Here is a 23,408-nt window from a genome sequence, read left to right on the forward strand (position 1 = left end):
GGAAGGAGTGGGTCTCCTGATAAATGATTGGATAGGAAAGTGCATGATGGAATGGAAGAGTTTTCATGGTTGATTTGGGTGAAGGAAAATGAGATTGGAGATGTGGGTTTTTGTGAGTGTATATATATCTGGTATTGAGAAAATGGAAAAGGAAAGAAAAACTAGATAGATTCAAATGAGTGTTTAGTGAATTTTAGGAGAAATGAAAATGTAGCATTGTAATATCTCAATGCCAGAGAAGAGCACGAGCCAATAGGCAGTTCAGGATAGCAGGTAAGAATCTTTGTGTAGAGATGATTTTGGAGACGTGTTTAGAACAGGAGTTGATTGTAAAAAAGTGTTTAAGAAGGGAGACAAGTACAAGTATGCATGGGAGAGGATGGTGGACAGAAGGGATGATAGGGAAAGGACTTTGTAATGGTATCCAAAGGAAGGATAGGAAGAGTTCTGCATATTCATGTTTTCTGGGAAAAGAGTGGGAGAGTGTCAAATCATTTTATGATTGACAGAAAATTGAGAGTGGAGGATAAGCAGAGAAAGAGGAAATGAGTGGCAGGAAGAGGTCATGAGAGTTACACAACTGAATGGGAAGGAAAAGAAGAAATAATGCCAGGAGAAACTGAAAGAAGAGTGGGAAGTGGTGAGGGAAAAAGGGGAGGTATGAGACGAATGGGTATGTTTTAAGGAGGAAGTGACACAGTGTGAAAGGATGGAATGTGGTATAAGGAGGGCATAGAGAGAAGGGTGGTAAATAGTGGGGGAAAAGAGGTGAATGTGGTAGTAGAAGAGAAGCATGTATATATGAATTGGTTGCAAGGTAGGACTTGGGAAACACACGAGAGGTGCTATAAACGAGAAGCAAAACATAAGGTGAGAAAGGTAAAGAGGAAAGCAGAAGTAAAAGGAGGAAGGAATATGACTGAATTTTTTTTTAAAAGAATAAAAATATGTTTTGGATGGACGTGAAGAGAGTGAGGTAGGGTGAGTCAGATGGAGAAAAGGTGAAAGGTGCAGGTTGCATGTTAATAGAAGTGAAGGCAGTAAGGGCAAGATGGGTAGAGTATCTCAGAGTTATTGAATGGGGAGAAGGATAGAGAGGCTCTTAGTTTTTAGATACATTATTCATGCAGTAAAATGATTGATCATCCTAGGGGGTACTACCCAGCCAGGTTAGGTTTAGAAGGCTATGTTTGAGGCACCTTTTCTAGCCTCTTCCTCATGTGTGGTAAGTTGAGCAGTTCCTGAATAGTGCTACTCCCAATGCTAACACAGCATGTGGAGTAGCATGAAATAACAAGGTCACTTGTTATTTCAGTAATTCCCCATCTCCTGCCCCCACCATCACATGTCCTCACTGGAGGACTTATGGTTGATAGTTGGAAGAATGAAGGTAATGTTACTTAGTAGCAAGGGTCCTGATAGAATATATTGTCAGTTTCAGCCATTTCTTTACTCTTGGTGTAACCCAGGGGCACCACTTGAACCCCATTTCAAGATATTGCTCCCCTCTTCTTAGGCAGGTGATAGAATGTAGAGGGCTTCAAAATATTGAGATTGGAGTCACTGCAGATAAGGAAGACCTAACCCCCTCCTTTCGGTGACTGTAATCCTTGCATGTTAATTACAAAATAAGGAAAATCCAACAAAGCTACTTACCTAAAGAACTTCTACAGACATCATCTGATCTTCTCAAAGTCTCTCCAAAACTGGCATGAAGTCCCTCCCCAACAGGTGAGCTGGAAACCTTTTCTGGGACACTGCTACTGACCATCCTCACTAAACCTTCAGAAGAATCTTTATTCTTCATAACTGTTTGTACTGTATTGGAAGGGAAAGACGTGGACAAGACCTCAAACTGATTTCCAGCTTGCAATGCCTTGACCAAGGCCTTTGGAGTAGGGCTACCTAAACTTTGTGGCAGTGAAGTTGCTGCCTTTTCTATGACTACAGGATCACTATTAAGATTTTTTTCAAGGTCTTTTGTTATTTCAATATTTCCTTGTCTGTTTCCTTCTTTCTCCTTAAATTTCTTCTCCTGTTTCATATCAATATCTCTTTTCTTATTTCTCTGAGCCATAAACTCCTTTTTAGCTGCTCTCATTCTGGCCACAAGAGAAGTAATTTTAGTGCAGTCCATCCAATTGGAGTCTGTTCCATCAAAAATTGCCTGAAGGTGCACCAATTCCGCCTGTGCTTCCTTCTGCATGTCTGATGTTATCCATGGTTTGGTCAAGTTGAACTGAAAAAACAACACAACAGAACATTTAATACATCAACACATTCAAAACAGATTTGTATTTGCAGATGAACCATCCAATTCAGAATAAATGTCAAACTTGAAAGTATATGTATGTATGTATGTATATATGTATGTATATGTGTATATATATATATATAATATATATATGTATGTGTATATATATAATATATATATATATATATATATATCTTCCCCTATAAAAATTATCTGATATTCCCCTACTCTCCCCCCCTAAGAACATGAACATCCAACACTGTTTCTATACACACACACACTGTCGTCGGATGGACGACGAGGATTGGAGCTCCGAAGAAAATCCAAAATTCTACACGGATCTCAACGTCAAGGAAGTACCTTCTTGTATTTACAGGGAAGGGGAAAACTCGTGGTGTAGTAGAAAGGTAATGAAAGGGGAGAAGAGGGGGGATTACTGAGGGAAATGGAAGGAAATGAGGAGGGAGACGAACGGGCTCCCACTGACAACAGGAAATCTGTAAACAAACGCTCAGCTGATGACACCAGGGAAATCGAAAATATCAGCAAAAGCATTAAGATCAGAAATATAGATAATAATACAATGGAAAGTGAAAATAATAGTTTCCATGGATTTAATGAGGGGGGGATGCCAACCTCACCCGATTAGCAAGTCTAGAAGAAAAACTAGAGAAAGTGACCGAACATTGGGAGAGTAGGTTTGGTGAAATCATAAAAATACAACAAAGAGTTGATAAATTGGAAGAGTTAAAGAAAGAGAACCAAACCCTAAGGAAATAGAAGAACTAAAAAGACAACTAAAAGAAGTAAAAGATGAGAATGAAGAATTAAAAAGGAAAAATACAGAGAATAAAGAATCCATAGCAAAAGAAGTACAGGGTTGGAAAAAAGTCCAAGAAAACAACAAAGTTGCATTTAATGAAATAGTGAAACAGCAAATGAAAGAACAAACTGAAGACACTGTTATTAAAGTGATGAGACAGAAAGAAAATAAAGTATGAGACCTAGCAGATAAAAAGAAATGTATAATTACCTTAGGGATAAAAGAAAAATTTAATCTAAATAGGACTACAAGAATTAAAGAAGAAAAGGAAAAAGTAAATTTATTAGAATTAGTTCAGGAAGATGAACCTGAAATAGAAAAACAAATTGAAGAGTTGTATAGGCTTGAAAAATATAGTACAGATAAGACCAGACCAATTAAAATTAAGTTCAGGTCACAAACGACAGCAGAGAATATCTTAGGGAAAACAGGTAAACTAGCAAAGAGTGAACAATATAAAAAGGTATGGATAAAAAGAGAAATGAATAAAGAGGAAAGAGAGGAAGAAAAAAGGAAAAGACAAGAAGCTAAGGAAAAAAACGAGACCAGAACGGAGTCAGAAAAAGAAGAATTCTACTGAAGAGTAGTGAATATGAAATTGAGGAAATGGACCATAACAGAGAGAAACAAAAAAGAAAAAGAGAATACAATGGAAATAACAGAAAGTTAAGAGTGTCCTACACAAATATAGATGGATTAATAACAGGACTGAATGAACTGAACGAGTATCTGAAGGAAAAAGGACCAGACATAATGGGAATTGTTGAGACAAAATTAAAAGATCCACTATCACCCAACAGCATAGGACACAATGCATATAATTATTGGATTAGAAACAGAGAGATAAAACAAGGGAGTGAAGTTATGTTCCTGACTAAGAAGGATATAAACATGAAGAGTGTCACATATGGAAAGAATAGAGTAGAAATGATTATGATAGAAGTAGAAGACAGAGATAAGAAGAGCAGAAAGTTTGTAATAAACTACGTGCCCCCAAAAACAGCCTTGTGGGAAGAGAGTGAACATAAAAGTATGTTAGAAGACACAAGAATAACATTAAACAAGATAATGGAAGATGGAGGAAGAATAGTTATGATGGGCGACTTTAATTGCAAAGAAATCTGCCGGGAAGAGATGACCGTAAAGGGTGGAGAAGACTCATGGGGAAATGTTCTACTTGAGATGATTATTGACCACACAATGACACAATGGATTCAAGAGAACACTAGGTATAGAAATGAAGAACCATTGAGACTTGACCTAATAATCACATCAGAACCTGAAATAATGGAAAAGATAGAATACCAGGCACCAATAAGTAAAAGTGACCACATATTGATAGAACTAGAACTAAATGAGAAAAAATACATGAAAAGTAATGAGCAATATAGAAAAGGAAGATTGATGTATGAAAAAACAAATTTTGATAAAATAAGAGAATTCTTTCAAAATGAAAACTGGGAAAGAATACACAAAGATACAACAGTAGAAGAGAAATGGAATATTCTGAAGAAAAAAAAAGATAAAAAAGGAGTAGAAAAGTATGTCCCAAGACAAAAACAAGAAAAAGAATATGTAAAGTACTGGTACAACAAAAGTTGTAGAGAGTTAAAAGACAAAACAGACAAAGCTTGGACCAAATTGAAGACAAAAGACCTGAAAAATTGAAAATATATACTTGTTATAGAAATGAATACAGTATGTACAAGCGTGCAGAGAGGAAAAGAGAAAATATGAAAAAGATGTCATAGAAAAATGTAAAGATCAACCAAAACTATTCTACAGATTTGTAAACAACAAACTGAAAAACAAACAAGATTTGGAGAAATTAAGACAACGAGGAGTTGAATACACAGAGGTAATAGAAATGGCGGAAATTATGAACAAGCATTTTAAATCAGTGTTTACAAGGGAGAACATACAACCGGAAGAGATCGAATGGAAAGAGAAAGTCCCCCCTATGAAAGAAATAGAAGTAACAAAGAATGAAATAATGAAAGACTTGAGTAATCTTGATGTTAGAAAATCGCATGGACCAGATGAAATAGCAAACTGGATTTTGAAAGAATGCAGAAATGAACTGGCAGACAAAATACATAGCATAATAAGTAGTTCCTTGAAAGAAGGAAAAGTTCCAAAAGATTGGAAAAAAGCAAATATAGTACCTATATATAAAGGAGGTAATAAAGAAGACCCTACCAACTATAGACCAGTCTTTCTAACAAGTACAATAGCAAAAATTTGTGAAAGAATTATCAAAAGTAAATGGGTAAAATATTTAGAAAAAAAACAGCGTGCTAAATCCAAGGCAATTTGGATTCAGACAAGGACGATCATACGTCACTAATTTAATATGTTTCTATTCAAGGCTAATATATATAATACAAGAAAGATGGATGGGCTGATTGTGCATTTCTAGGCCTAAAAAAAGCTTTTGACAAAGTACCACATAAGAAGTTGCTTAAGAAATTAGAAACTGAAGGAGGAATACAGGGCAAACTGCCTAAATGGATGGAAGACTTTTTGCAAGAAAGAAAAATGAGAGTAGTGATAAGAGACAAACACTCAAGATGGGATGATGTAATAAGCGGTGTTCCACAAGGAACAGTTCTGGCCCCAATAATGTTTGCTATATATATTAACCCCTTCCATACGGTGCCGCATACGTAGGCGTCATGAGGAGCAAGTAGATACGCGAGGCTGCCATATCGGCGTCTTGATTATATTTATTGTAGTTGCCCCTCCGTAATGACATACTCTCTAAACTGTCTGTAATCACATTTTCTATGGTTATCAAAATTCACGGGTGAAAGAGAGAACGATCGATATAAGCGGTGACTATATTTTATGATGTGAGTATTATTACAAGTCGTATGGCTGGCATCGGCTGCTGCCCGCGAGATTTAAGGCCCGTACTGAAGAGGTTAATGATATGGATGAAGAAATTGAAAGTTATATGAGCTTCTTTGCAGATGATGCAAAACTATTAAAAAAAGTGAACACGGAAGAAGATTGTGAGTCACTACAGTGATCTAAATAAAGTATGGGAATGGAGTAGGAAGTGGAGATGGTGTTCAACACTAAAAAGTGTAGTATAATGGAATTTGGAAAAAGCAAAAACAGAATAGTGGGATCATATAAATTGGGAGAAGGAAAAAAAAAAAATAGAAAATGAGAAGGACCTGGGAGTCATTGTTATGAATAATATGTCATCTGAGAAACATATAAATAAGATTTTTGGAGAAACTTATAATTTAATAAGAACAATGAAAGTGGCATTTACATACCTGGATGAAGAAATGGTGAAGAAAATTCTAATCACTCTGATAAGACCAAGATTGGAATATGCTGCAACGATGTGGTCACCAAGTACAAAAAAATGTATAAAAAAACTTGAAAGAATACAAAGAGCAATTACAAAATTGGCACCAACACTTTCAAAACTATCATATGAAGAGAGACTAGCAAAATTTGAACTACAGACACCAGAGCAAAGAAGAGAGAGAGGAGATTTGATAGCTATTTACAGAATCATGAAAGGCATAGAAATTATTGATAGAGAGAATCTGATAAAATGGGATGATAGAAATACAAGAGGGCACGGAAAGAAAATCTAGAAAGACAGCTATAGAAGAGATGTGAAAAAGAACAGCTTTCCTCACAGAGTAATAGACAGTTGGAACAAGTTAGATGAGAAAGTGGTGTGTGCAAAAACAATACATGAATTTAAAAATAGTTTAGATAAAATGAGATATGAAGACGGGACACCACGAGCATAGCTCCCCTTCCCGTAAAATACAACTAGGTAAATACAACTACGTAAATACATGGAACTACAAGGAAACTTAGTTTCATCGATCTCAATGAGGGAGTACCTTTGCTGTATTAATAGGGAAGGGGAAAGCTCGTGGTGTAGTGGGATGGTGAAGAAAAAGAAGAGAGGGATTACTGAGGAAAATGGAAGGAAATGAGGAAGGGGACAAATGGGCCCCGGATGTTAGAAGAGAACAAGAGGGGTGCAGAACACACCTTTTGATAAGGTGCCACATAAGAAGTTGCTAAAGAAATTAGAAACTGCAGGAGGAATACAGGGCAAACTGCTGAAGTGGATGGAAGACTTCTTACATGAAAGAAAAATGAGAGTGGTGATGACAGACACTAATTGGGATGAAGTGATAAGTGGAGTTCCACAAGGAACAGTTCTGGCCCCAATAATGTTTGCTATATATATTAATGATATGGATAAAGAAATTGAAAGTTATACGAGCTTCTTTGTGGATGATGCAAAATTGTTGAAAAAAGTGAACACTGAAGAAGATTGTGAGTCACTACAGAGTGATCTCAATAAAGTATGGGAATGGAGTAGGAAGTGGGAGATGGAATTCAATATTAAGAAGTGTAGTATAATGGAATTTGGAAGAAGCAAAAAAAGAATAGTGGGATCATATAAATTGGGAGAAGAAATTAAAAAAGTAGAAAATGAGAAGGACCTGGGAGTCATTATTATGAATAATATGTCCCCTGAGAAACACATAAAAAAAAATTTGGGGGACACTTATAATTCAATAAGAACAAAGTGGCATTTACATACCTGGATGAAGAAATGGTGAACAAAATACTAGTCTCTTTGATAAGACCAAGACTGGAATATGCAGCGACGACGTGGTCACCAAGTGCAAAAAAATGTACAACCACTCCTCGTTTAACGACGACAATTGGGACCAGCGTCGCCATCGTTAACCGAATTGGTCGCTAAGCTAGTGTATACATATACGTACATGTACTGTGTGTACAATGTCCAGCAATACATGTATCTTTATTTTCGTGTATTTTCTCTCTTTTATACAGTACATTAAAGCTTTATTTACTGTTTTGATAGTACAGAAAGCCCTCAAATAACGCAGTGGTTAGGTTCCTGAAATTACCGTGTATGACCAAATCCGCGTATGCTGACATTCCATATTAAATACCGGGGTATTTTTTTAGTTTCGACCATGGGCGCAATATAGCAATAGAAAATTAATTATTAATTTTTTAAATTAAAATGTATCAATGTAATATGCAATTTTGTGGGCGGAAATGAAAATAAAAAATACCTTGCTACAAGCAAATATGCTAATGAACGAAGTCGATAGCATAGGATCGGGACGCCAATTTGTCATCTGTCAATTGACGGCCTAGGTACTTCCGATAGTACCTCGCCTGGTACATTTTCTTGAAGGAATGTTATGGAGCAAAGATACATGCATTCCTTCAAGCTGCAAGAATTTTGTATACCCCGCAAGCTGAGAGAGTGGTTGAAAAGCCTGCCAACGTCCCTCTCGACGACGTCAACGAGGACGAGCCGGATGACATTTAATTTGCAGGTAATGATTTATTAAACACAGGTTAGGTTAGTTTAGTTTAGGTTAGACGAATTTATCATCCTTTCATTTCTTCGACGTCGGCATCTATCATAACAAACATGGCGTACCATTCGTCCGACACGACTTCGTTACTTACAAAATCTGTTTGAGCACCCTTTTTTTTCCGCTCACAGAATTGCATATTATGTTGATACATTATAATTTACAAAATTAATAATTAATTTTCTATTGCTATATTGCGCCCATGGTCGAAACTAAAAATTTACCAATACTGGTATATACTGTACCCCAGGTAGTTTTTGCAGCTTGCAGGATGGTAATGTAGACCTAAGCTTCAGAACACTTTACATCACAGCTAATATCCACCGTACAAGTTCATTTATAACATCATACAAATTTGCCTCAGCCAACTTATCGTACACGACGTCGTAACTTCGGGAGATTTACGTTAAACGAATATTGGTCTGTCATAAAATGATAAAGCCCGTCGTTACTCCGCATTGTCGTTAACCGAGTAGGTCGTTAAACGAGGAGTGGTTGTATAACAAAACTTGAAAGAATACAAAGAGCAATTACGAAATTGGCACCAACACTCTCAGAAGAGAGACTAGTAAAACTTGAGCTACAGACATTAGAGCAAAGAAGAGAGAAGACTTGATAACTATCTATAGAATCATGAAAGGCACAGACACTATTGATAGAGAGGATCTAATAAAATGGGATAGTAGAAATACAAGAGGACACGGAAAGAAAATCAAGAAAGACAGTTATAGAAGAGACCTGAAAAAGAACAGCTTTCCCCACAGGGTAATAGATGTTTGGAACAAGTTAGATGAGAAAGTGGTGTGTGCAAAAACAATACACAAATTTAAAAACAGTCTAGATAAAATGAGATATGAAGACGGGACACCACAAGCATAGCTCCCCTTCCTGTAAAATACAACTAGGAAAATACATATTATATATATATATATTTATATAGACATATATTTATATATATATATATACACACAAATATATACACATATATTATATATATATATATATATACACATACATGCATATATGTATATATACATATAATATATATATATATATATATATATATATATACACATGCATACATATGTATATATACATTATATAATATATATACACATACATACATGCATATATATGTATATATACATTAATATACATACATATATATACATATATACATACATATATATACACATATACATATATATGTATACACATATACATATATAGATGTCTATATATATATACATATATATCTAGAGATATATGTATATATATGTATATATATATATATATATATATATATATATATACATACATATACACATATACATACATATATTGTATACACATATACATATATATGTATATATATATGTGTATATATATATATATATATATATATTATATATATATATATACATATATATATATATATTTATATATATATATACTGAATGTGGAGAAAGCTAGAAAGGGATTGGTGGTAGCAATGGGAGACACTGAGAAAATGACAGAGATGGGACAGAAAAATGGAGAAGAAATAAGAAAAATTATGTGCATACAGTTCTGAAAATGATGAAAGCAGGTAAGGAATCTGGATTATATGTGTGTCATTTGCAGTGTTTGAAGAATGGAGGTTTTGTACAAGTGGACTGGTTAGTCAGGCTGTTTAATGTGTGTCTCAGAGAGAGTAGAGTGTTTGAGGACTTAAGGAGTGCCTGTATAGTTCTGTTTTATGAGGGAAAAGGGGACCAATGTGAGTGTAGTAGTTTCACAGAGATCTTTGTTGAGTGTAGTTGGGAAGGTATAAGGGAGGGTTTTAATAGGGAGAATTAGGAGAGGAAGAGAGGGAGTAATTGGTGAGGAATAGTGTGGGTTTAGGAAAGGTAGGGGTTGCATGGATCAGATTTTTGTGGTAAGGCACATATGTGTTTTTTGGGCCTTTATGGATTTGGAGAAGGCTTATGAAAGGGTAGGCAGAAATGCACAGTGGGAGGTTTTGTAGATATATGGGAATGGGGAAAAGCTGTTAAGTGCTTTCACAAGTTTTCATGCCAGTAGTAGAGCCTGTGTTAGAATTGGAAATGGAGAAAGAGTGGTTTCAGGTAAAGGTGGGACTGTGTCAGGGATGTATCATGTCATGGCTGTTCAATAAGTACACAGATGGGGTGGTGTGGAAGCTAAATGCAAGGGTAATGGGCAGATAGGGCTGGAGATGGTTAAGGAAAATGGAGAAAAGTGGTGACAGTTGTTTGCTGACAACACTGTATTTGTTGTAGGGTCTTAGGAGGAATTAAGGAAGTTAGTGACTGAGTTTGGGAGGGTATGCCATAAGAGAAAGTTGAAGGTAAATGTGGGTAAAAGTAAGGTGATGAGATATACAAGGAGAGAGGATGGCAGTTGGAAGTAAGTTTTATTTGTTATTTACATTATTATAGTTTTTATCCATTAATTTATTATTATTATATATTTTTTTTTGCATCCAACCTAGATATGGACCAAAAGGTCTCCTGTCGGCATGCTCCGCCTTTGTAATCCTTTGTAAGTCTTAGAGCAGAGAGGATGGAGAAAGTGGAGAGCTTTAAGTATCTGGGGTCACATGTGGCAGGAAAGGGAGGAATGGAGGTGAAAGTAAGTTGTAGACTGAGAGAAGGAAGTAAATGTCGGAGGATTAAACAGTGTCATGAGAAATTGGCATCTGGGTATGAATGCAGAGACTATAAGGAGTGATTAAGCCAACAAGCACTGTAAGAGGTAGAAACAGAATTTAGAAGAGGCACAGAGGAAAATTTTGAATGTGTTTGAGATGAAATATCTGAGCGGCATGGTAGGGGCGAGGCAGAACTGGGATGGAAAAGGATATGACAGATAGGGGTAATGAAAGAGTATTGGGTTCATTTGGACATAGAATGGGTGAAGAAAGATTAGTAAAAGAAGTGTACAATGCAGAGGTGGGGGGAGTGAACTTGAGGGGATGACTGCAGATGAGATGGATAGATGGGGTGAAAAAGGTGTTAAGCAAGAGAGGAATGTCTGTTGAGCATGGGAGAAGGAAGGAGATAGGGGTCAGTTGAGAATGGTTGTGTAGTTACTATGATGCAAGGAGGTGATGGTTGGGTAGGGAGTGATTCTGTATGAATGGTATTCTGATGCAGCCTGATGGGCTTTGTCCCCTTCTTCTCTTTTTATGCATGAGGGGATGGAGGGGGGGGGGGCACCAATTAAATGAAGCAGCCTTGCTGTGGATGTGCTGTGTCTTGCTGCATTGTTTCTGACCCAGGGCAGTGGGCAGGATACTTTGATGACCTATCATCCATGAGGAGCTAAGATGAAAGGAAAGAAAGGGTGGTGGATGGGAGTGGAATTGGTGGGAGTGATATGGGTGGGAGTGGGTATTGCCTTTTGACTTAACTAACTCCCTGGTAAGGGGGAGAGAGCCCTTGGTAAATGGAATATATACCTACTTGATTGGTACTGATTGAAAATTTTTATACATTATTTCTGCTTATGTTCACATTTCCTCCTAATTCTAATTTAGATATTCCTGTTTGCTTCAGTTTCCAATTATCAATGAATCAAGTGAAGAGGCAGGCCTTAGAAGCAGATATCTGGCTCTAGATGATGAATCAACTGAGAAAATGAAATATAATATACATCTTTATTTTGTTTTTGTAGATAACAAGGTCTTTGACTTGGTAAAACAAACAGCAATACTATCATTACACAAGCAGAGTGCAAACAAACACATTGTAAATGTCCTAGAAAGCATTTGTGTGAAAATTACTACTGTAATTTAACTACATAAAGAAATGGAAAAGATATTTTTTGAAAAAGGAGTATGGCAAGGTAATACAATTTCACCCAAACTATTTACAGGATGCTTTGAAGAAATTTTCAGAAGCTTGAGCTGGGAGGAGAAAGGTTTGAAGATCAATGGTAAATATTTCAATTATCTAAGACTTGTGGATGACATTATTCTTATTTCAGAAACAGCAGACTTGGAAGACTGATGGGATTTCCTTGTTGAAGCCCTCCAGGTTTTGTTGCTAATGTTTATGAGTAGTGTGTTCGTGGTCTCATCCATGTTGGTTAGGTGAATTGGACAGTGCTTGCATTTCTTTCTGCTACTAATTCCTTCATCAGCCTGGATGTGGTGGATAGTAATGAGATTGGTCTGTAGGATACAGGCTTTTCCAATGGTTTGTTTAGTGTTAACATAGATATTATGTGTGCTCATTTCCAGATTTTTTGGAATGTTATTGTGTAACTAGTTGTTGTTGAAGACATCATTTAAGACTCTTAATGCTTTTAGACCAAGGTGTTTTAAGTAGATGTTTGAGATCTTATAGAGCCACTGTGTTCTTAAAATGTTATATACCAATGAATTCTATAGTGCAGGAGACCTGTTATGGCAGCATTAATTACACACCTTCCAGCATGGCCCAACCTTTTAGCACCACATGATCAATGTGCATCTTTTGCCGCAATTGTATTCAGTTGCATAAAAATTTCTATTCAGCAAACACTTGTGAACCTTACATGTCTACAAGGCCAAAGGTGCCAATATACCTACTGGTGAGGGTGAGTGGGGTATGGCCCCAATGCCCATCCCCTCCCTAAATATGTTAATGCCCATGACACTGCCTCTTACCTTTTTCACTGGAAGCAGGTAGGTATACCTTAGGCAAACTAAAGAGCATCATAAAAAAAAAACTTACCGATTTTAGTACATTCTGCAGAGCCTCAAGTCTTGCTGTTGGAAAAAAAATAAAGAAAAACTTAGTGAAAATATTATGCCTAAAATGATCACATCATACACTCATTACATATTGTCTGATTAATAACCAATTCATATTATGTATCTGCCAACTTGTCCAAATAGTCTAAATAATAACAAACCAATTATAAGATTCTTAGTATTCAAGATTTCAAGATCAAACTAATCTTTTGATTTAAATCCCCAGTTAAACTGCCTAAACATTTAGTCCCTCCATCTAGGTGATTGGTGTGCACCAAGGCTTATGGTTGTTAGAGACACATGGTTCAATAAAAAATTATTACATTAATATATTCAAAGCATGCTAACAGAGATAAATAATGTACAAGTGATCATATTCAACAGATACAATGATTGATGCATCACAATACTCATGTTGTAAAATATAGTCATTGCTGTACTACTAATTCTCTTTCACTGAGTAATAATAAACACAAAAAATGTGATCAAGCCAGTTCACAGAATTCAGGGGTCACTCAGCTACATCTACAAACTAAATATAATCAAGACGCCAACACTGGCATTCTCGTATACCTACTCACACCTCATGACACTTACATAGGTGTCATTGTATGGAAGAGATTAATTTAAGGCCCCCTTCACCCCATCCATCCATCCCATTCTTGGTCTTCCCCCTCAAGTTCACTCCATCCACCTCTGCCTTCCACACTCTTTTTACTAGCCTTTCCTCACTTTTTCCTTCCATAACCATCCCAGTATTTTTTCATCAGCTCATCTGTCCATCACCCACTTGTTTCACTGCCAGCTCCCTTTCCACCACCCTCTCCTCCTCACTTCCTCATTTCTGACTGTCTATCCTCCCATCCTCATAACATTCTAATCGTACAAATAAACATCAACAGTATCAAAAATGCATGGAACAACTTTAACTATAAAAACACAACATACACACATCATTAACATAGGAAACATCACAATCAAAATTACCCACATTTATGAAAGACAAGAGTTAGGGAAGATAACAACTCAAAGATGAACTCATAATATTGATAAGCAACAATCATTCTCCCACAAAACAAATGAAACTAAACAAACATTAGACACAAGTAAAAAAATAAAAAAAAATTACTTCATAAACATTCATACACAACTCCAACTTCTAAGCTCATTAACAAACCACATACTGGTAGGTGACATGAATGCCCACCACCTAATTTGGTTAAATACACAAAAATCAGACCAAAGTGGAAACAAAATATTAGATTAACTCCCCAGCCAAAATATATCAAATATCAGTATCCACCCCACCAGACAACCTCTCCAACATAACTAACAAGCAACTTCCCCTTACATGTCCCCCCTCTCCATGGTTGAGATATAAAGTTGTCATTTATTTGCTTGAAATCTCTAATTCTAATCATTCAAATTATCACATATTTCTACTTAAAGTTACATTACATTATTTTTTATATTATCAAATCTCTCAGACTCTCGCTCTCAAAATTATAAAGGAGGAGGTATGGCATACCTTGAAAACAAGGCATTTTAACAGAAATTTCACAGAACTAAAGAGTTGTAGTAGGGGTGTGCCAATTAATCAGCATCAGCATCAGCAAGAATTGACACTTTTTTGGTGAATCGGCATCGGCAAGAATTTTTTTTTTTTAAGGAAGGGATTCAGCATTGGCATCTGCAATATTTTGCCAATGCCGATGCCAATTCAGTAATTCACCTATTATTCATTGTTCTGATGGATGTATAGGGCCATGCAGCATATTATGTGCTATACAAGATACTACTACCAAATAATCATTGCTTTGTTTTATTTTCACATAGCATCACAACCATAGGGAATGAGGTGGCTAAGAATATGATGTGGTAGTGATAAACCTACACTGCCGTTTAGTGCCATAACACACTTTTCAAAAATATTATGCAGAGGTGATAAAATCTTTTAAAATAGTTGCACAAGTCAGAGTAAATGTTAAAGTAAACTATATCAATTTATAATTTTATTTTTGTATTTCTTATATATACAGGAAAGTTTGTGCAACAGAAATTAAGTGAGAGTAATATGGGAGTAAACTGTCTGGGCATCTGAGGACTCGGTCAATTTTACCCGCTTATAAGTGTGAAAAATTGGCGGACCAATTTACTCCCACTTCACAGCAATTTATAGTGAAATGAATCATTTATATTTTCTAGGTATTTTGACAAGTAAATACATAACAATACATCTTTATGCTTTTTGACAATGACAGCTATGACTTTGACTCCTGTTTAGATGATTTTCTGTCAAATTCATAATTACAAGTCAATTTGGATAAAGTGAAACTTCAAAGAAAAAATTAAGATATTCATCTGTTCATACACTACAAAGCGAAGTTAATAAATTTTGTTCCCTCCCACTGGAACCACATGACTTGGATTCCTTGAGTTGGTGGAGAGTCAACCACAACTCATATCCTGAACTTGAAAAAGTTGCCAACAAAATGTTGTGCTCTCCACCATCTTCTGTGGAGAGTGAACATCTCTTCAGCATTGGTGGTAATGTCTACACCCCACACCATAACCGGTTGACTCCAGAAACAGGGGAGAAATTGATGCTGTTGAACTTCAATTTGTGAATGCTTAACTTTGACTATTAACCCAAGTAAATCAGCATTAAAAAAAAAATAGTTTTTGTTCCTTTTTGGATTTTATGCAGAGACAGCTTTTGAAAAAAAAAAAAAAAAAAAGTTTGGCCATTTCCCACATTCCATGGGTCAAATGTTTGTAGAGATCGAGTTAGATTTAGGTTTTATCATTAGGTTACGATTAAGAAATCGATTAATAAATTTTACACTACACGTGTTTTATTAAAACCATGCATTAAATGATTCAAGTTACTTGAAGTTAGTATTGACACCAAAATCTATGAAATAGGTCATTTTTAACCTCTTTTTTTCAATCTACAGAAAATAATACAATCATACATTGATAATCATAAAGTGGTCAATCAATAAACACTTCATTAAGTTCATTCAATCATTAGCATCCAACAGCTCAACAACTTGCATGTATAAATCTACATTGATTATAAAGCAAGTAAAAATCATAGTTTAATTACTTTATATTAAAAACTGATATACCATTAATTATATACAGTGGAATCAGCATTGGCATCTGTATCGGCAACTAAGAGCAAATAGGAATTGGCATCAGTATCGGCAACTAAGAATGAACAGGAATTGGCATTAGCATTGACAAAAAATGGAATCAGCACACCCCTAGTTGTAGAATTGTCCACAATGGTATAAAACACCATTTCTATTCTGAATAATTGAATATTTTACCAGTACATCTAATCACATTGGTTTTACACATATTTACTTTCAACAACCTATCACACCTCTCCAAACTCAGTCAATAACATCTTAGACCCTCATCTGATCCTGCCACAAGCAGTGTCATCAGCAAACAACTGGATCACCTCCCACTTTCTATCTCCAACCCACTGCCCACCACCTGTACTGGAGTACTAACAGCATGTTTATGTGCAGTATTAAGTGTATAGTAGCATGCAGCCAATGCTTTCACAGACTTGGAGAAAGCATATGACAAAGTTGATATATTGGATAGGAGAAAACCTGCTCAGGGCAATGGAAAGTTTTGTTCAACTGTATATATGCAAGGGAGGTAAATTTGAGGGTAGTGGTCTGAAGCTAGTAAGCAGGAGTGGAGGGAAGTGGGAGATGAGCCAGTTGTTGCTGAAGAAAGACACTGCAAAACAATGTGGTTTTGAATAATTATACTTTACTTACCAAAGCCTAACAGTAACTTTGTTGTTTAGCTTTGAATAATGCCAGATGGTTCTACAATAGTTAGAAGAGTCTCTGGGCCTTAACAGGCTAAACTATGTTAACCCATTAAAGGCCAGCTGATTTTGTTCTGGCTTGTGCCAAACAGTTTTATTCAGAAGAAAATCTCAGTACCTTAGAAGTGATTTTAATCCTGTAATTTTGCTTTCACTTGTAAAACCAATTTTCATTACATATCTGCAGCAGCTGAACTTAATACTATACATGCAGAGGCACATAAAGGAAATTCACAAAATTATGCACAACAGAAATATCTTTAACATACCTTGTATAGAAAGGGGTAATTCTACAATTTGTTTCTCTCCACTAAGCTTCTTTATAGGCTGTTCTTCTTTGCTCTCTATATTCAAAACCTGTTGTTCTTTATCTATGTCTTTTCCACATTCCTGAGCACTCTGATGAACCTCACTATGGGCCTTTGGATCCATAACCACTATTAAGTTTTGAAAGTCTGTTAATCTATATTTCTTTTTCTCACAAAGGGTTCTACTTGGATTGTCTAAAGTATCTATTCTGTTTTCAGAGGACTGTTCTAGATTCTTTACTTGCTCCATTTTTCCAATGTTCACATTTTCACATGTCAAACTATTCTCGTCTTCATTCCCACTGGGGATAGCTATGCTCCGCTGACACTCTATCTCTTGTGTACTGCAATCTGATCTATCTCCCAGTACCATATTAGCACTTTGAATTTCATCTCTACGCAACTCTTGGCCATTCCTCAAAACATGTGTCTTCTTACTATCCTCACTGAAATGATATTCCCCAACACATACAAGATCATCAATGATGATTTCTTCATTACAGTTATTTTCTTCACTCACATTTGTTATATTTTCAAATTCATCATACACAAGAGATTTTTCTTTAGCCCCATTAAAACCATAACCAGTTATATGTATCTTGCTTTCTTTAAGTGTTCCTTTCTTCAAATCTTCTCTGCAGTGTAAATTTGCCTCTTTACCCAAAGCCTTTCCTTTCCTGTATTCATCTTCATTATTCTCCTCATTCATTAAGGTACCTTGGCTCCATTCCTAAAACGAGAAAAAACATATATAACTATTGTAGCACATAAAAATAAATACATTCCCTTGTCTAGTGAAAAGTATGCCAGCATTTGAGTAACTTATGAGCCAATTCAGTGTCTATTGCACTAAAGAATTGTGGCAACAGATTAACAGATCTGCTGTTTGTACGCATACCCAAGTGAGTTGGTGTCCTTTCAGGTTACCTGCCACTATATATGGTTTGTTAAGTCACTGAGTGGTTGGAGTTGGGTGGTATAGCTCTGAAGTGCTGACATTGTAGATGTGATGTAAATGTTTGAGATGCATGTTGCTTTCTTTGTGTTTAGATGGTGATTATTTGTGCTTATTTCTACTGTAATGTCTATGAATGACTGTTCAGTTTTTTTTTTGTTGGAAAAAAGTTAAGTTTCTAATGTAATAGGGGAGTAGAAAAACTGTACTATTATGGGTGTCAATTCAAATCTATATTATTTCTTGATAATGCTAATTCCAGTAGTAATAATCACTTAACAATTACATAAGAGAATCATATTTTTTGTTTGATATTCACAATATAAATTCAGCTTTCGATAAATCATCATGGCTTTTTAAAAACAGAATAACTAAATTCAACTTTTGGCTATAAATGTGTGGCTTTTTGTACAGCACAACAAAAATATATCTATATTTGAGAAAAAGTTACTGCTGCAGTGAAAATATAAAAAATGATATGTTATTTAAAAGACGCTTCCCCAACATCAATCTTTATGATCAATTAGATCATAATGATTGATGTGGGGGAAGTATCTTATAACCTCTTTCATACAATGATGCCTACACAGGTATCATGAGGTATGAGTAGGTATACAAGGATAATGGTGTCAGCGTCTTGATTATATTTATTTTGTAATTGTTGCTGAGTGATCCCCGTATTCTGTGAACTGGTTTGATCACATTTTCTGTGTTTATTATTACTCAGAGTGAGAGAGAATGAGTAATACAGCAACTACTTTAAATCTTATGATATGAGCTGGGTGATGCATTGCATGAGAATTTGACTTGTATTGAGATGCTAATAACATCATTTTGCATGTTTTCACAGCAGCAGTAACTTTTTCTCGAATATATATTTTTGTTGTGCTGTACAAAAAGCCACACAATTATAGTCAAAAGTTGAATCTATATACTTAGAGGCTTCTTCCCCCTTTATGGGAGGTAGCCAGCCAGGGTAAGCTCTTCCCCCTACCCATCGCCCATTTGCTTCCCTTTTATCTTAGCTCTTTGTTGATGAGGTGTCATCCCTGTCCCCTGCCCACTGCCTGGATTAGAATGCAGCAAAATAGGGATGGAAGAGAAATGGAATATACTAAAAGAAATTTATAATGAGGGAGTGAATAAATGTACAACAAAAAAAGGAAAGAACATACATAAAAAGCTGGTACAACAAAAAATGTAGTGATGCTTAGGATAAAAGAGACAAAGCTTGGAGGAAATGGAAAAAAACAAGAAAACAAGCAAATGACTAATGTACATCAAACTAAGAAATCATTATGTAAAAATACACAGAGATGAAAAGAGAAACTATAAAAAAATATATATATATTAGAAAAATGCAAGGAAGAACCCAAACTATTTTACAGGTATGTAAATGGCAAACTGAAGAATAAGCAAGAAATAGAAAAGCTGCACCAAGGTAAATACAAATATACAGAAGAACTGGAAATGGCTGAAATTGTGAACCACTTCAAATCAGTATTCACAATAGAAAATTCACCTAACTGAGGAAATAGAGAGATATCACCCTCAATGAAAGAAATAATTGCAACACAGGAGGATATCAGCAACCAAATCAAAACCCTTGACATCAGAAAATCACATGGTCCAGACGGAATTGCAAATTGGATACTCAAAGAATGCATGGAGGAATTAACAGATAAAATATACAATATAATTAAATTCTCACTTCAAGAAGGAAAGGTGCCACAGGACTGGAAGAATGCAAACATTGTACCGATTTGTAAGGGAGGAAACAAGGAAGATCCATCAAATTATAGACCGGTCTCCCCGACAAGCACAGAAGCAAAAATTTGCAAAAAGGTAATCAAAATTAGATGGTTTAAACATTTGAAAGAAAAAACTATATTGAATCCAAATCAATTTGGATTCAGACAAGGAAGATTATGTACAACAAACTTGATCTGCTTCTACTCAAGATTAATAGATATAATATCCCCTTACTGCCTTCACTTCCATTAACATCTATACATCTGCACCTCTTCCTCTCTACATAACATAAAAATGGAGAAGAATGCCTACACTTGGCAAATCCATGTCCCTTACCACCTGTCATCCCTTTCCATAAAATTATCTAATCAACTCTTAAAACAACCAATTGTTTCAGCACTCACTATATGGTTACTAAATATATTCCATTTATTGATTAACTACTCTGCTGGTAAACCAGTTCTTGCATATACCTTAATTTGTCCAATTCAAATCTATTACCATGAGTCCTGACCTGCTGTCTTAATATAATGACCTTACCTGCATCACCTTTGTTATAGCCCTTAACCCATTTGAATACCTCTATTAGATCACCCCTCACTCTTCATCTTTCCAGAAAGTGTAAATCAAGATGCCTAAGCCTGTCTTTGTATGGTAAATTTCTAAGCCCTTGTCTCATTTTTGTCATTCTCCTCTGTACTGTTTGAAGTGAATTAATATCCATTCTATAGGACAGAGATCAAAACTATTCAATGATTACCTCTGCACTTTTGTTTGTAATTGTTACAATAAATCCAATCCTTATGTCCTGTAACCCCGATTCCTGGATTTAAGGTCTGTACTCACTAACACTCCCAAGTCCTTTTCACATTTTTTAATACAGCATTATCTAAGATATACTTATTAGCTGGGTTGTATCATCCTATGTTTAGCACACTGCACTTTGAAATATTAAAGTCCATTTGCCATTTCTCCAACCATGCAAACAATTTATCAAGATCCTCTCCTGCAGTATCTCTGCATCTTCCCCTGACCTAATATGGTATCCTATTTTAGTGTGATCCACAAACTAATATTACTATTAATCCCATTGTCCAAGTTGATTATATACATAATGAACAATATAGAACCCAAAACTGACCCCTGGGAAACTCCACTAGTAACATTACCCCCTTTGAATTTTACACTGTTAATGGAGACCTTGTTTTCTGTCACTAATCTATGGTCTAATCCATTCACACACTTTACCTCCAACTCCATTGGCCTTGATTTTATTTAGTTTCTGGTGGAGCACCTCATCAAGTGCTTTGCAAAAATTGAGATGTATAACATTATAATTGTCATTGTTATCTGCTACCTGACTCACCCTCCATGCCTTACTCTCTTCACTTCCTTTACAAAATTTTATTCTTTTCCATGTTTTCTGTCAATTTCTTATCCCATTTTATGTCTGCTCTACTCTGTCTCCCTCACCTTACCTCTCTTCTTGTACATTTCATGTGCCTCCCTATTTCTACTCTGCAACCAATCCACATATATATACTCATTTCTCTTCTACTGCCGCCTTCATCTCTTCAGCCCTTCCTTTAATTCCTTCCCATCCTCCTTGTCCCACAAACTATCTTTGCACACTGTCACTGCCTCCTTAAAATATATCCATTCTTCTTTTATTCCTACCTCCCTCTAGCCCTCACCATATACGATATTTCTCTTAGCTTCTGGTATTATTTCTCCTTTTCTTTCTCATCTAATTTGCAAACTCTAAACACCTCTCTACCTCCCATGTTTTTCCTCCTCTTCCACTTCTTCTACCAAAAAATTATCTGACACTCCCTCACTCTCTCCTATGAAACCATGAATGTCCAGAACTTTCCATATATTTCCTTTGCATACCACTATCTATACCACTTTCTAAGCCAGTGTATCCCAACATTTTTTCAGGCGACCCCAATATGATCCTCATGATATGACTGCGACCCCAATAATCTATTTGTATATGTTAATATATATGGTTATTGTATTGAATTCATATAATTAAAAAAAATAAAAATAAAAAATCAAAAATACAAGATGTCCTGGCAACCCCAGGAAAAACACTTGGTGACCCCAGGGTTGGGAAACAGTACTCTAAGCTATTCCATGTATTCATGCATCTATATGGAAAACTATTTTTTTACATCCTTTACACATGTGGTTTTACTTTTTCCAAGAACAAACCCATCCCATCCTTAATCAAGAGAGCTCTTTTGTAAATGTAACCTGAATAATGTATATCATATCACCTCTTTTTCTTTGATCTTTCAAAGTTGGCAGACCCAGTGCTTTTAGTCTTTCCTTATATTGATTTATCTGTCAGGCTGGGGACCAGTTTGGTTGCTGCCCTTTGTATTCTCTTGATCTTCCTTACATCTTTCACTGTGTGGGGACCATACTACTGATGTATATTCCAGTCTTGGATGGATGAAATTTTTGATGAGTTTTTTCATCATCTCTTAATCCATATGGTGAAAGGCCACTTTAATCTTCTGCAGCAGTCTGTATGTTTCTCTCACAATTCTGCTGATATGTCTGTCAGGTTACAGGTTGTCTTTTATGAACTCCCAAATCTTTTTCCTCTTTTGCTTTTGTAATGGGTTCACTTCCCAAGGAATAGTTTAAGGATGGTCATTTGCCACTATTGCCCATTCCTAGTACTTTGTATTTATTGGTATTGAATTTCATTTCCCATTCTTGGCTCCATGCAAACATAGTGTCCAGATCTTTTTGCTAGTCTGCCATCCTCCTCATTTTTCACTCTTCATGGCTTTTGACACAGACAAGAAATATTATTGGTGCAAGCACTGACCCTTGTGGAACTCTGCTTGTTACTGCTCTTCTTGTCCTTTATCATTGTCCTCCTTTATCTTCCCTTCAAAGTCTTTCTTCCATTCTAGTAGTTTGCCTGTCACTCCTCCAACGTGCTCCAATTTCCAAACAAGTTGACAGTGAGGTACTCTATCAAATGCCTTCTCTAGGTCCTGGTACACACAGTCCACCCACCCCTTTCTCTCTTGCAGCACATCTCAAGTAAAAGTAGGTTTGAGACACAAAAGTCAAACTGTCAGAATGTTCATCTCTTGGTACTTGGTCCATCAATCTTTCACAATCCTGTCACATAATTTCACTGTGCTAGCCATACATACATACACCAACGGATTTCTCCCCCTTACATAAAGAGGTAGCCAAAATCAAAGGTATAAATCCACTACCACCCATTTCATCCCTATATACTCCACTCCCATTCACCACCCCTATCTTCCTCTTTTCTTGGC

At 35.9% G+C, this 23,408-nt stretch overlaps 1 protein-coding gene across 3 annotated transcripts in view; it reads right to left on the reverse strand.

Moving 5' to 3' along the window:
• The window catches only part of LOC143024715 (uncharacterized), a 54,307-nt gene that overhangs the window by 14,499 nt on the left and 16,400 nt on the right, over positions 1 to 23,408 (reverse strand). For 2 of the 3 annotated variants that reach the window (XM_076183777.1, XM_076183778.1), the window contains 3 exons: positions 17,352 to 18,120; positions 13,207 to 13,241; positions 1,657 to 2,239 (listed from right to left, as the gene is read on the reverse strand). In XM_076183777.1, the coding sequence (XP_076039892.1) occupies positions 1,657 to 2,239; positions 13,207 to 13,241; positions 17,352 to 18,120 (1,387 nt within the window). Of the gene's footprint in view, positions 1 to 1,656; positions 2,240 to 12,362; positions 12,503 to 13,206; positions 13,242 to 17,351; positions 18,121 to 23,408 lie in introns of those variants that run through there. The other variant, XM_076183779.1, reaches the window with a different exon arrangement.

The sequence above is a fragment of the Oratosquilla oratoria genome, chromosome 4 (assembly GCF_046742065.1).
Source record: "Oratosquilla oratoria isolate Oo_2021 chromosome 4, ASM4674206v1, whole genome shotgun sequence".
Classification (NCBI taxonomy): Eukaryota; Metazoa; Arthropoda; class Malacostraca; order Stomatopoda; family Squillidae; genus Oratosquilla; species Oratosquilla oratoria.